At 40.1% G+C, this 16,053-nt stretch overlaps 1 protein-coding gene across 2 annotated transcripts in view; it reads left to right on the top strand.

Annotated features, from left to right (window-relative positions):
• Positions 1-10,250, top strand: part of anos1a (anosmin 1a) — a 32,059-nt gene extending 21,809 nt beyond the window's left edge. Inside the window, exons 10-14 of one of the 2 annotated variants that reach the window (XM_081360376.1) lie at positions 878-966; positions 1,456-1,627; positions 5,051-5,271; positions 8,711-8,855; positions 9,195-10,250. In XM_081360376.1, coding sequence (XP_081216502.1) covers positions 878-966; positions 1,456-1,627; positions 5,051-5,271; positions 8,711-8,855; positions 9,195-9,244 — 677 coding nt within the window. In that variant the 3' untranslated portion in view covers positions 9,245-10,250. The remainder of the gene's footprint in view (positions 1-877; positions 967-1,455; positions 1,628-5,050; positions 5,272-8,710; positions 8,856-9,194) is intronic. The other variant, XM_081360377.1, reaches the window with a different exon arrangement.
• Positions 10,251-16,053: the final 5,803 nt, after the last annotated feature.

Genomic DNA, 16,053 nt, shown 5'->3' on the forward strand with positions numbered 1-16,053 from the left:
CACTGGCCACATGTCAAATCCCTTAATCTCTCTAATGGATGTCCCACAGATTTACCTCATACTAATCTGTCAGGCACATTATCAAGATTGCTTTGCTTTGCATATTTTGCTTGGTTTTGCATATTTTCTGGATGCATAGCAAGCATGAATTTCTACTGGGCGTATTACTGAGCACTGATTACTTGTAAGGTCTAAATAGATCATTACTGATGATTACCAGTGAATGAAAATGAAAATTCTGACATCACTCACTACTCATTACTCACTATGTTGTTCCAAACTAAAAGTCGTTTTTTTTTCTTTTTACACAAAAGAAGATATTTTGGAGATATTCAAAACAATGAAAGCTAAAAACACTGTATTATTATTATTATTTGTATGGACAACACAACACACATGAACAAAAAAGAAAATATATATTTTTGTGTTCAACAATAGAAAGAAATGCATACATTTTTGGAATGACATGGGGATGCTAATTACGTTATTTTTAATTGTTGCATGAACGACAGTATCATACAAGAAACAGCGCTGATATTCAGTACACACTAGAACAATTGGATGTGTGAAATTGCTGAGATATAAAATAGTAACAAATAAATAGTATAACATAAAAAAATTAATAACAAATAACTTATTTTTCAGACAAAATTTGGCCAGTTAGTTCATATACTGTAATCCTTCTCAGCCAACCCATAGAAATAGTTCCAAACGAAAGCAAAGCATCAAGGTGTGTCACCAAGCAAAGCACAGACTGGAAGCCGGTCTGGAACAGCATACGTGAGTGGAGCAAACTAACAAAAACTTCCCTTCCCCCACTAAAAGTGCTCCATAATCACATTTCGGAATCTGGCATTTATCTGTCTCTCCTTTTCAGATCCCACTGTGAATCGTTACCGTGTGCAGTGGTCTCCGGAATTCTGCAGTCACAATGGATCCAGATCCCAGGAGAAGCTCATCACCCAGGTAACCAGTCAGGAATGTGTCTTCCATCCTCCCTACAGGTGCGAGGTCACATTCTGACAGCTCATACATAAGATGAATTTCCGGGGAGATAGTTTGTGTGGTGTTCATTGATCATTCATGGCAGATAACTCGCCATTTTGAGGCACATCCAAATTCCAGAAAGATTTATTTACTAAATTGCAGAGAAATATGAGACTAAGTATTCTTTTAAACATCTTTAATATTTAGATTTTCATCAATGTGATTGTGTATTTTTCAAAGTAAGAAACTTTGTTAAAATCTATGACACACTCAAAGGAGAAAATGTATTTTTTCAGCATGAAAATTAATCTTTCTTGACATATAGAAAACATGAACTATAGATTTTCCCATTGAGGCCCACAGCTATGCTGGATGTGTTGATAGGTGATCAGTCATCATATTTCTCCTTGAATTCTTTTCAGTGGAGTTGGACCAAAGAATATTTTTTTTTTTCATATCACTGAACAGGAGAATTTTGCTAGCCTTCCTGGTCTTCAGTTCTCTTGCAAGTATAAGGTGATTATTCAGCCTGTCGGAACAAAGGGTCGAGCCCAGGCGGAAAGTACAAACTTCTACACCCCTTCCTGTGCTACCATCCAGAGCAAGAGTCCCAAACCCATCCCCTGCTCTACAGTCTCAGGTGAATCTGAGCTTTCAAAAAAATATGAGGACTGTATTGCTACAATTCATTAGCGTAATCTGCAAAACCATTTATGAGATATGTTGGATCAAACTTGTAGGTCGCTGTATAAGAGTGTCCATAATATATATATATATATATATATATATATATATATATATATATATATATATATATATATATATATATATATATATAGTCTCATGTTACGCATGTAACCATGGCTCCCTGAGAATAGGGAACGAGACGTTGCGTCCCCTAGGGGAATGCCTCCGGGAATGCCTCCGGCATAACTGGTGTCTGAAGCACGAGTCCAAACACGACAATGAACTTGACATTGGCAGGCGGCAGCCTATGACATCACCACTGTGAGACCGTGAGTAGGAGAAAAGGGCACCTGAGAAATATGTCATCCACTTCTTGTCTGAAGGAGACGTGTGCAGGAATACCGGAATCACGGCAAAGGGACGCAGTGTCTCGTTCCATATCGTTTTAACCATGGTTCCCTGAGACGTTCCCTTTCAATAGGAAACTCATGCTGTGTCCCCTAGGGGTCGTTATGGGGAACGGCATACTCACGCTGAAGGGATGAGTGCCCTATTGGCTGAACTAAGTAGGTCTCAGTATTACGACTATCTAAATCAAGAGGAGACCTAACAATGCCCTTCGCTCAGTATATCTTGCAAGGAGACTCACAGAGAGCCTACCACTTGCAATTGTTATCGTAGCAGAGCTCAAGAGAGCGGAGGCCTCAATAAAAATAACTCTCTCTAGCAAGAGGAGGCCTATCAGCGCAGTAGCCAAGGAGGCTCACAGAGATCCTAACCACTTAGCCTATGTCTGAGCTCATAGGATGTATACAGTACGTCCTACCTCTGTCAAGGAAGCTAAATAACAGGGCTAGCAGCCTACCACATTAATGGGAGGAGCTCAGAGGAGCGGAGGCCTCTAATAGAATGACTCTCTTAAGTGAGAGAAGACCTAACAATGCTCTGGTTCAAGAGCAGTGACCAAGGAGGCTTACAGAGAGCCTAACAGCTTAGACCCAGGCTGAGCTCGGATGATAGAGGCCTTAAGATAATGAGCTAGGAGGCCTAGTTACATCCAGTGCATGTCAGGGAGGCCTAAAAAATGCATAGCAACTTGACACTAAAATAACAAATGGAGCTCAGGGGAGCCTACATCTCAGCACTACTGCCCAAATCTGGTAAAAAAAAAAAAAAAAAAAAAAGGAGGCCTCAATATGCTGACTCTCAAAAAAGAGATGAGGCCTAACTACATTCTATACCCAGGCAGCTCCAAGGAGGCTTAAAACGAGCCAACAACTCAGAATATCTTTTTTAAAAGCAGTATCCAAGGAGGATTAAAGGGAGCCTAACGACTTGACAACACTGCCTACTAAAAAGCAGGGGCCTTCTCATAATGAGGAGCCTAATCAATTCATACCGTATGTAGGTGAAGCTCAAAAGAGTGGAGGCTAAACCCCAGGATGGAAAACCGCATTTTACGCACTGGTTTCCTACACTCAGGTCTCGCTTCGCTCGGTCCAAGGGCTTGAGACGGCACTGCCGCCCCATGGCGCTTCCTAAAGGCAGTGGCCAAGGAGGCTCAAAAGCCTGACAACTCAGCACCACTGTGTGTAGGAGCTCTGCGGACGAAGGCCTTAACCTGACAACTCTCTAAAACGAGAGGAGGCCTAGCAATGTCCTAAGCAAAAACACCATGCTCCATAGAAACTAAGGAGGCTCACTGAGAGCCTACTTCTTAATAATCTATCTGGCGTGAGACAACATATTCACAACCAACTTCCTTTTGAAAGCAGTGGCCAAGAAGGCTTGCAAAGAGCCCAAACACAGCACTACTGCCTGCCGAACTCTGGGTACAGAGGCGTGCTACACTCAGAACAACTTACCAAGGAGGAACTCATACCCGCTATTCAGCGGAGCTCTTGGGAGCAGGGGCCTGAAAGAGTGACTCTCTGTATAAAGAGAGGAGGCCTAACAACACTCCCCTACTGTAAAGGCAGTAATCAAGGAGGCTCACAGAGAGCCTAACAACCTAGCGTACTGCCTAGCTGATCTCTAAGGACAGCATGACGACTCTGTCAATAAAGTCTGTCTGTCAATTTGAGGTGCCAAAAAAGGAAACATTCTGTTCAACTAGTCCCTGCTCTGTCTACTACCCCCATGCTAAATCCCGCCTCACTGTAATGGTGGCCACGGAACCCGAACAGCGGAGTGCAGACGCTCAACTCTCCTCCCTCAGGAGAGAGTCAAGCCCGGGTGGAACAATTACTGCGACGCATAGCAAAAAGCGTGCATTTGACCCCCTGGAGAGTCAAACGTGCTAGTTCACGCATCAGATTCTATCACTCTGAAAAGAATCATACGAGAACAGACACGAATACATCACTATGAGTGCCTTAAACTCCCTTGAGAGCAGCCGAATGCGCTCGTGCAAACACTAACTACTATCCCTCAGGAGAGAGCAGAAAGAGAAAAAAAATTCGTACCTGTCTCTTGTAGTCAGTCTTGTGAATGCATCATACTTAGCGCATCCAGCTTCTTCGAAGAGAAGACAGCATTGCACCCAAATGCGCATCCTACATCCCTCTAAAATAGGTACAGCACGAACAGAGCTTTTCATTGAGAAATCCTCTCTATAGCGAGATGAGACCCACGTAATGCACGCATTTAACTCCATCAGGAGCTAAACGCGAATGCTCCTCCCTTATGTCCAAACAAACAGTCTCCTGAAGACAAGAAAGAGGTTGACAAATTTCACATGTGACCTTTTATACTCACAGTCGCACCAGCGGTGACGTCATAGCCTGCCGCCTGCCAATGTCAAGTTCATTGTCATGTTTAGACTCACGCTTCATGCTAGGGGATGCAGCGCAAGTTCCCTTTCGAAAGGGGAATATATATATTTATATCTACAGTGCTATGCATAAGTTTAGACACCCATGCTAAAGTTGACTAAAAAGAGGAATAAAAAATCATCTTTTGGAAATTGAACTTAATGCCTTAATTAAAAAAAATAGGAAAAATCCAACCTTTAAGGACCCCAATTTTCTTTGTGAATGAATAATGTATCGTAAATAAATAAATGGTCTTCCTTAAAATACAGGGTGCATAAGTTTGGACACCCCTATGTTAAATTCCCATAGAGGCAGGCAGATTTTTATTTTTAAAGGCCAGTTACTTCATGGATCCAGGATACTATGCATCCTGATAAAGTTACCTTGGCCTTTGGAATTAAAATAGCCCCACATCATCACATAGCCTTCACCATACCTAGAGTTTGGCATGGAGTACTTTCCATTAGATCATCTCTCAATGCAAATCAAACCAGCTATTAGGCTAACTGAAATAAAAATATGGTTTTATGTTTCTTATATGATTCTTTGTTTTCTCAAATCAGCAGTGGTTCTTCCAAAGGTCCTGGTCAGGGCAGAGAACCTGACGGCAGCGTTCTCGGTCTACATGGGGAATGTGACAGGCCTGTTCTCATGGGTGGTGGCCATGCCTCAACCACCACAACAGGTCACAGGGTATCAGGTCACATGGGCAGAGGTCATCACAGAGAGCCGCATAAATAATCTGCCGAACAGCCTCATATCCCAGTCTCAGATCCTACCTCCAGTAAGTCACGTTCAGAACAATTGGTCACAAGCATACACTATGTTCCCTGGCAAGGGATCCTGGTCAACCAGGATATGTTTTGGTTTAGGCACTAGCATGCAGGTCCAGCAGCTGGATCACCAAACCAGCATGAACTTCATACTGAATTGGTTTCTAAGCTTAATTCTGTTCTACACTGTTCTTAATAACGTGTGGTTGTTGTAGTAAACACACAACAATGGAGGTTTCACGAGTTTGCCTATATAGCTATTAAGGTTAAACGTATTTGGCTTGCTGTCCGCAGTGGAGGGGCTCTAGGAAGCAGCTTCAACTCAAGCTTAGATGTACCACCCAGTGGGACTGCTAATGTTTGTAAGATGAGTCTAGTAGCAAAATGCCTAAATTATGTTGGTGGAGTTGGGGAGGTGGAGGGATGCCAAAACAGCTGATGCAGTTAATTGAAAGATTAGATAGGTTCACTCCTCCCGAAAATTAAGTTTAAGAACTTCACAAACAAATAAATAGTCTTCAATAAAAATAAATAAATCCTAAAACGGAACACTCAGGAGATCAAAAGGATAAATATAACATGGAAAAACCACATAGAAAACAAGACCGAACACTGAACAGAGGAAACTAAGGGCTTATAAACAGGCAGTAATTAAAGGGTATAATGGTACATGCACTTTTACAAGTTGATTGTACTGAAATGTGTGTTGGCAGTGCCTGTACACAACCATCATATAATGCTAAAAATCCATTCAGTGTTTTTTTTTTAAATCTCCTTATATGTTTTCCCGTCTCAAATCGAGCCGTCTGACCGTGTAACGTCACACGGTCGGACGCCCCTCCCACGATTGTTAATTGACAGCAGCGTTTCAACACAGACCCGCCCTGAGCGAGCTGTCATCATAGTCCGCCATTGTTGATTGTGCATTGCAGAATGGCGTCTAAGCGATTGTGGTGTTCTGTTCTTGGGTGTAATAACGAACACAGCAGTCATTTTGATGTTCCTAAATCCGAACCGCTGAAGACGCAGTGGCTGAGTTTTTTTTTCGAAGGGAATATTCCCCACGATCAACGTCAATGCTTTCATGTTTGCACAAATTATTTCACCAGACTGCTTTATAAACGAGAACATTGAAAAAGGTATTAGCTCCTGTCTGAGTATGTGTTGTTTATGTGCCTAATGACTGTCATAGTCTCACAGACTGGTTATTTTTTAAACAGATCGGTAAAATTTTAGTGCTTCAGCCCTGACAGTTGTACCTAACACTGCATAGATAACGTTACGCATCACGGACAAGCCTATATTTACAGAAAAAAAGTTTTTCATGACCATTAGCTGTAACATCATTGTCAATGAACTAACGTTTACATCAGTAAACACATAGAGTTCGTATCTCACCCTGCCAGTACAGTACATACAAAGATAGATCAAAGTGACATTACGTTAACCAACCATTCAGAAACGTCATGTTTGAGCCTTAATTGTCGAACTTCTTCAGGGCCGTCATCTTGTTCCGGGTCCATCTTCGGTTCAAATTGATTCGGTTGCACAGATGTGTCCTCAGAGACTCCCGCTGCCATTCTTTCTTCAAAATATACCCTCAACTGTTGTCAAGGCAACACTCCACGTGTATTGTGTCAAAACGCCCCACAGAACAGAGGGGCGGGGTGAGCATAGCTCATAATCATTTAAAGACAAATGCACTTAAATGGCGTGCTGAAAAAAGAGCTGTTTTTGACCAGGTAAAATGAGTGTTTTCTTACAATACTAATGGGAATTTTTAATTAAAGTATATTACAAACTTTTCATTTTGACCCTAAAGAATCATATTAACTTGTACAAAAATGGCATTATATGACCCCTTTAAGAGAAAACAGAACAGGTGTAAAGGGCTAATCAAAATCCATAGTAACTAATAAAGAGCGGGAAAACAGAACAAAGGAAATATTCCAGAAAGCAAATTTATCTTACCGTCAAACATACCCTTAACTCTTGGTTGACTTACCCAAACCTTGCTTACTCAAGGTATGCTGGTTCCAAAAACTCGTTCGGGAGTTAAGCAAACTCTGAGTATGTTCACTGTTAACACACAAGACATTTTCAACAGAGCGACGAAATGTAAATGACCATGGAAATGAACGCTAAGAAAAAGCATGCCATTCTACATCTTCTTTTATTTAATGGTTAGTTACATTCTTAGTGCATATCACCATCTATTTGGTGGTTGTGCAATCATGTTTCAGTATTTTCGTTAAATAATCTTTAATCACTGTGAATAAGAACTATTGTTTGTTTTATGCTAATTATATAATAAAAAGAAAGACTGATTAAACTACGTAAATATCAGTCTGTGCAATTATAGAAATACATTATAGCATAGAAAACGTCCTGTTGCAAAATAAATAAATAATAAATCTTCTGAATGCAGATCAACGATTCCACTGGAGCCTTATCAATAGAGCACACATGCACTGAACACCTCTGAAGTAAACTAACCATGGAACAGAACCTGCTCCGGAGCGGGTTATGTTCAGAGATTAAGCTGATATGGCTACTTACCCTGAAAATTACCTCTGAAAGTTGAGGTAAACCACTTACTTACCTTTGTTCACCCACAAATTTAATTCCAGTCATTAATTACTCACCCTCGTGTCATTCCAAACTCATAAGAAACCCATCTTCGGAAAACAAAAAAAAAAAATTTTTTTTTTAAATCTGAGAGGTTTCTGAACCAGCCATAGGCAGCAACGTCATTGCAACTTTCAAGGCCCAGAAAGGTAGTAAAAACATTGTTAAAACACTTCATCCTTAATTCATCCTTGAATAAAGGACTTTATTCAACAATTTCTTCTCTTCTGTGTCAGTCTTCTAAGCTGTTCATGTAGCAAACAGTGGAGTGCTTCTGGGTTCTATGTCAGAACATGTGTCGTGGTGCTCACGCGAAAAGCGTAGCCCAATAATGAGCCGGCGTTCTGATGTGTTTGTTTTTTGCGACTAAAAAGTATTCTCGCAAAAAGTATTCTCGTCGCTTTTTGTAAAGCAAAAATGTGCATTACAGTTTCCACATAAATAATATGCAGCTCAACTGTTTTCAACAATAAGAAATGTTTGTTGAGCACCAAATCAGTATATTATAATTATTTCTGAAGGATCATGTGACACTGAAGACTGGGGTAATGGCTGCTGAAAAAAAAAATCTGCTTTGCCATCCCAGAAATAAATTACATTTTAAAATATATTAAATTATAAAACAGATTTTTTTTTTAATAATATTTCACAATATTACTGTTTTACTGTATTTTTGATTAAATAAATGCAGCTTTGAGCATGAGGGACTCTTTTTTTTATTTAGAATTTTTAACAACATTGGATTTGTATTTTATTTATTTCTCAGACTCAAATGATCTTGATTAACTAAAAAAAAAAAACCTTCTCTTTCCTCACAAATAGGAGCGTAATATCCTGGTAGTTTCTGGTCTTCAGTTGGCATCTCTCTACAGGCTTGAGGTGCAGGTGATCACTATGGGAGGACAAGGCCCAGCAACATCCAGAACCTTCCAGACACCAGCTCACAGCAGGCCAGTCCTGCACTACAGTAAGCTCTTTAAACTTATGAGACCCCAACATTTGTGTACCAAATCACATATTATTTAAAAATAGCGTAATCTCTCGTACTTTTTTCGTAATCTTTTGCGGTATCTCTATGGCACTGACCTCTCCAGCGCAAAAAAAATGCAGCCCAACCCTTAAATCTTAATAAGGGTGAGCTGACAATACATTCTTGTTCATCGGAAGGAAAAGGTCAGAGGGTATATGAGGTCAAAAGTCTTGTGCAAGTAGCCCCAGCTCTTGATGTCGAGGTCAACCAATAAATCATGTAATTGAGATGAATTGCTTTTCCTCTCCTGACTCTAGTGTATATTTAACTTTGCAGAACCAAGGATTAAGAAACACCATCTAAGGTCGGTGATAGAACGGCACTGAAGACTACACTGCAATGAATCATCCTGGACCAGAACTGACTCCTCAGGAACACAGAGTGTCAGAAGAACCAAAGAAAAGTTAATTGCAAATCGTGTTTCAGCCTGAGCCAGTCAGTTGCCTCATATAGTAACTCAAAATGGGGACCTGCTGTAATCTGAAGATCAAATTGTGATTGACATTATGATATTTAAAGACCCATTAATTTCCTGTAGGGGGGATCGGCTTCCACAAACTAATTAGTATTGAATTTGCAACAAAGACTTGGGCATCAAAAGCAAAAGGCATAGGATAAAAACAAAGTGCAAATACAAAAAAAACAAAAAAAAAAAACGTTGTGATTAAATGCCTATAAGGCATGTTTTGAATTGCACCTTCCCTAAAAAAAAAAAAAGAAAAAAAAAGAAAGAAAAAAAGTATTTCTGGTTACACTCACCCTGAAATGAACCCTCTTTAATCCAATATTGCATGATGACTAATTTGGTTTAACTTGTAAATAAGCCTTGACTCAATACAACTGTTTGTGGTTTTGCATGTGTTCGTTAAGCATGGAATTTTACTGTTTGTATCCCCATTGTGTCAATAGCAACAAATGAGGAATCAATGAAAAATATTCCTGCTCTTTAAAAGGAAAATGCCATTTCATTTTATGAGGGTTTTGTGTGGTGCGTGCTCAATTTGCTGTAGAGATATTTGTTTGCAGTCATGTAATTCCTGTATATACTGTATGTTTTTTTTTTATTTATTTATGTATGCAATACAAATGTGTTATGTGGATTTGTAACTGTCTGTGTGTGAGTGCATGAATGTGTGTGTATGTGTGTGTGTGTGTGTGTGTGTGTGTGTGTGTGTGTGTGTGTGTGTGCGGGTTCCCCCAGCATCATTCACAAACTGACAAACCCTTGAAAGGACATTTTGTATAAATATATTTGTAAATTCCCATGGATAATGAATATTAATGTACATATTTTATATGAATAAAGATGTTAAACCTTGTTTTCCCTTTACCATACTGGTTGTGTGTTTTGTAACAGTGCTACCAGGGTGAATAGGAAATTAAATCTATCATGCCACACAAGCAATATTCTCTAAAATCATGTACATTTAAAATACCACAATCAATACAAATCAATATAAACATGCACATAAATTTAATCTAATTTTACTACTAAAACACACTACAAAACAGTCAAGGCAAGGAACTTTTCCACCCCTTGACAAGATACAGTATACGTATACAGAACAGTTGTGTTTGTTTTTCATTTTGATGCAAATGTACACACTACTTAAAAAAACAAACAAAAAAAAAAACATTGAGATTGAGAATAATGAGATGTTCTGTTGATGCAGCTACATTGTGTTCTGCTTCTATTTCTGTTATGGTTCAGTGTGTGTGTGTGTGTGTGTGTGTGTGTGTGTGTGTGAAAACAAAGCATTAAGCCCAATGGATAAGTGTGTGGTTACTCAAACATACACATATGCAAGCAGGCAACTCTACCCTTGTAGCTCTGTAGTCACTTTCATCAGAATTCAACTCCACATCTGGCCCTCGTGTCACAAAAGAAGTGTGTGTGTGTGTGTGTGTGTGTGTGTGTGTGTGTGTGTGTGTGTGTGTGTGTGTACGCCTGTTTGCTATATGGAATATTGATGTGCCTGTTGCCATTACCCCTTCAGAGAATGTCTGACCAAAAAGACAGGAGTACCACAGGACAGGAGACAACAATATTTGTTTTTGTTGATCCTCAGTGAGATTAAATTTTGTCCATTCTACTATTGCAGGTCACACAATATAATGCAACAACAGAAGATTTTTAAGCAGTATTGAACAAGCGGGTCTGTTATTGCCCTGTATTCCCTTACAAAAAGTTATTTTAATCTTTTACATTAAAAATAAGAAAGTATATTTTCAGTCTAATTTTTATGTACTTCTCAGAAATATACTTTATGTACTTATCAAAAATATACTTTATGTACTTATCAAAAATATACTTTATGTACTTATCAAAAATATACTTAGACTTTTCTGTCATTATGAGTCAAGTACACTTTTGTGTAATTTTAAGTATATTTGTCCTATACTCAATATTTTGCTCGGCATGTGCTTAAAAGTATTAAGTTTTATAAGTAGGCCATATACTTGGCTTGTTGTTGTGTTTGGTTGAGCCTATTAAATACTTCTTTTTTTTTTTCTTTTTTTTTTTAAATACTCTCTTTAAACTTACATTGTTTGAAAAAAATATTTATAAAGAAAACAGATATGTTCTTCAAGGTTTGTTCGTCGAGCTAGCCTGCGTTTTGTTTGACAATACTTCTAACGTCAATAAGAAGTCACGTGACGTCACCCAACATTACTTAGAGCACCTTTAATATTGGGTTTTTTTTTTTTTTTTTTTTTTTTTTTGTTGTGGCAGACTAAAGACTAATGACAGACTGTTGATCTTTGAATAAAAATATGTTTGGTTCAGGTTTGAAATTCATTAAATTTTATTATTATCTAAGTATGTTAGCATCATGCTTTTACCTATTTTCACAGTACAACTTTTAACACACTTTAAAATAATTGTACTTTAGTATATTTTCTAAAAATATATTTTAGAAAAATATTCTTGAAGTGAAAGTTCAGTTTATTTTTTAAAAGTGTATTTATTTGCACATTATTAAAAATGTATTTTAGGTATATTTTAACTGTATGCTGGAATTGATCATTATAACCATGCATTGAAAGTATACTCTCTGTCATATCCTAATTAAAGGCAAAAAATATATATATATATATTTTTAAATAAAAAATATATACACTTATGGTATATTGCTTGTATGTCTCTAAGACACTCGTCATGAATTTGTAATGTACTTGTAATACAAATAAAGTACACTTTAATATCACTAATCAAGCATGTAATCAGTCCCTACACAGGCATATAAAGTATACTAAGTATACTTAAAGTTGGTCCAATTTAGTTCAGAACAGTACAATAAATACACTTAAAGTTATGCTTTACTACAATTTAATTACAACTAAAATATACTTAGTACAAATTTCAAAATAGCACACTTCAAGTTAACTTATCATAAACACAATTAAAGTATACTGATAATTAGTCTGGCTGAAAGTATACTTAGCACCTTTTTTTTTCACCAGGGTGTGTGTGAGCCTTGTTTAAGATGAGAATGTCACATTTTTATGGTTAGACTCTAAATAGTTCAAAAAAAAAATTAAATGTGTATCTGTCTGAACTCCCTGAAGGAGTGTCTGAAAAGTTGTTGTTTTGTCACATTGTCTAATAATGAGGCACATCAGTATCAACCTTATTGTTTAAAGTAATCATTCTCTTGTCAATGATGCCTCAATGGATTTAGTTAAGTAGAAAATATTGCTAGCTGTTTGAATCCAGGCCTAATGTTGGTATGACTGATATAAAGGCTGTCTGAATAAATAGATGGAGCACTGCATGATGCAGCTGGAGCGCAGTGAGAACATAAGAGAATTAAATGGCCTGGTTGGAAGTGTCTTCTTGCTTCCTTGCTGAAGTGTTGAACTGTGCCTCAGGATTTATGAGTGCTCCTGGACTCTGGTGACCCAGAGACAGGGATTTAGAAGGAACAGAGAGAAGGAATGGTGGGGGCAGGAGAGTTTGGGAAGACTCGATCCGCTTGCAACACATTTATGATGCTCCAGAGAATGGTCGCAGAATGGTACAGAGAAAGAGTGTGAGAGAAAGGGAGACTAAAAGGGAAGCAGCATCAGGAAGAAGGAAACCTAGAGGGGAGAGAAGCAGAGGAACCAAAGGGGAGAAGAGGCAAAAGAGGGACAATGAGAGAAGGAGAGAATAGATGACTTCAGGGACTGAAAGTGTGAGCAGATGAAATATGTATCAAAATACTTCACACTTTTTAAGCCAGAGGGAGATATGATATTTTCTCCTCCCACTTTCCCATGAGCCTCCCAGACGAGTTGCCTAACAACTGGCCAATCCCATAAGAAACATTTTCAAAAAAGATTGCTCTCTGGCCTGTGTTCTCGCTTACACCATTACAGCTTAAATTCCTGCATAATGGTATCTGACAAGTAGCTTCTAGCTTTGAATCTGATAAAGAATGAAACTTGGTTCAGTGATTGTCCACTTTCCATTATCTTGTTTTTTTTTTAAGTAAAAAAGCAGTTTTTCTTTTCAAGACTTTAATCTTTTTCTTCATTCTTCACTGCATGTATGAATAGCATATTAATGTATTTTTAACTAAATCTGAGCTGACATTTCAAATTAATAGATGAATCAGTGTCATGGATCAAGGTTGAATCACTGCCACATTTTGTTTCACTTTTGCAAACTGAATCAGCATGCATCATTATTTAAATGTTTTACTATTCTCACAGGTCTATTTAGTTCATCTTCAACAATCATTTAGTATTAAACATTGTTTAAACTTTGTTCCAGTGTTTGTTTCAACTTTTGTGCAAAATTCTGCTTTCAGTTTTTTCAACATTGAAACAACAACAATGCCTCGGTTACTATTCCCTTGCTCAATGTTGGGGACCCCTTGCTGGGTGACCCAAAGCAGACGAATAGTTAGTCTGATTTACGCCACATGCCAGCTCTATGGATATAAGCATTTACTGGCCAACCTGGACACAGCAGATTATTCCTTTCCTGGTCTGAATCCTGGAACAGAGGAGGATAGAAGGCCTGCAACACAATAGATCTAGCCACATTAGTGGGAACCTTGGGAATGTAACTTGGCCTAGGGTGAAGGAACACCTTTACCATGCCAGGTGCAAATTCCAAGAACGATGGGGCAACCGACAGAGCTAGCAAATATTCTATCCTTTTAAGAGAAAGAAGTCAGAAACTTGACTGAAACCTCTTCAATAGGCTTAAAGGGAGCCAGGGACAGGCCTTGGAGCAGCACTGCCAAGTCCCAAGTGGGCACCCTAGTGCGTACCGCAGGGCTCAGCCTCAATGTGCCACAGAGGAAACATGTTACTAATGGGTCTCTCCTTAAGGACATTCCACCCAAATAAATGTGGTAAGCAGCTATGGCCACCACATAAACCTTTAAGGTGAATGGGGATAATCCTGCAGTTAATCGCTCCTGTAGGAACTCCAGCACTGTGTCAACAGGTCAGTTAACTGGGTCTAGCTGATGACCAATGCATCAAGAAGTGAACACTCTCCACTTCAAGGCTTTCAATTTCCTCATGGAGAGAGCTTTGGAGTGAAGGATGGTCTCAACAACCTCAGTTGAGAGACCAGAATCCTGTGCAAGCCTCTACCCCTTCTTGCCTGGAAGGACGATAGGAGAGGGCTTACACAGAGTATACCTGTCACTGTTGTTCTGTGATAACCCACACAGTGAGATTTTTGGATAACACAGGGAAAGTGTGTTCTTTCTATGGGAAAGGGGAATGCTCCGGAAGTCACATTCTTCCAAGGAGTTATGTGGGAAATACATATGGACTAGCCTGAAGGTTGTACTGCATATGAATACTGACTGACTTAGCCCAAGGGAAAGACACAGGCTTCGATTAGGAGCAGCCGTGGAGAAATACACATATAGGATCCCTGTAGGGTCACACATATGGGACCCAGCCTAGACCCGGTTCTCAAGGATTCAATGGATAAAGGCCTGGCACCGGACGTTCCACCACGTCCGGGCCGAGGGTGTTGGAGGACTCACAGGTTTTTCACTCTGGAGCAATAAGGAGCACAGTAGGGTGCAGCAAGCCGACAGAGCCGGACCTCTCAGTGCTTCTTCCCATTTAGGGTGAGAACACGGGAGGAGACCAGCTCTACATCTAGGCTATAAAATCTAGCGAATGTGTTAGGTGTCAACAAGCCCGCACCTTTACAGATATATGTTAGCGAGGAGCCACATGCCAGCGCCCAGGAGGATGCAACGCCTCTCGTGGAGTGGGCATGCAAGCTGAGCGTGCAGGGCACGCCTTGTGCTTGGTAAGCCAAGCCGATGGCATCCACTATCCAGTGGGCCATCCTCTGTTTGGAGACAGCCTTTCCCTTCTGCTGGCCTCCGTAACAGACAAAGAGCTGGTCTGAGGTCCTGAGACTTTGGGTTCTGTCCACATACAGACGCAGAGTGCGAACGGGACAGTGCAAAGCCAGGGCTGGGTCTGCCTCCTCCAGGGGCAGCGCTTGCAGGTTCACCACCTGGTCCCTGAAGGGAGTGGTAGGAACCTTGAGCAAATAGCCAGGCTGGGGTCTTAGTACAACATGGTTGTCACCCTGCCTGAACTCTAGGCACGATTCATCGACCGAAAGTGCCTGCAAGTCCCCTACCCTCTTGATAGAGGCCAGTGCAACCAGTCCTCATGGAGAGAAGCTTTAAGTCTGCTGATTGCAAGGCTCAAAGGGAGCATCCTGAAGTGCTCGAAGCACCAGGGAAAGGTTCCAAGAGGGTATGGAGGGGGGGCAACGAGATTTTAACCGTCTCGTCACCCTAAGGAACCTGACGACCAGGTTGTGCTTTCCTACTGACTTGCCATCTATGTGGTTGTGATATGCTGAAATAGCGGCAACATGTACTTTGGAGGGAGACAGCCTTCGCTCCAACCCTTGCTTCAAGAAGGAAAGCACGGACCCTATCGAACATCTTCGGGGGTCCTCTCGGCGAGAAGAACACCAGTCGACGAACAGGTTCCACTTCAAGGCGTTCGCTTGTCTCGTGGATGGTGCCCGTGCAGAAGTGATGGTGTTAAGAACCCCAGGTGGTAAGTCACCTAGAACCTCCTGTCCCGTCCAGGGACCAGACATGGAGTTTCCAGAGGTCCGGACGCGGGTGCCATAGTGTGCCCTGTC

This window comes from Scardinius erythrophthalmus (genome assembly GCF_964197995.2).
Source record: "Scardinius erythrophthalmus genome assembly, chromosome: 3".
Classification (NCBI taxonomy): Eukaryota; Metazoa; Chordata; class Actinopteri; order Cypriniformes; family Leuciscidae; genus Scardinius; species Scardinius erythrophthalmus.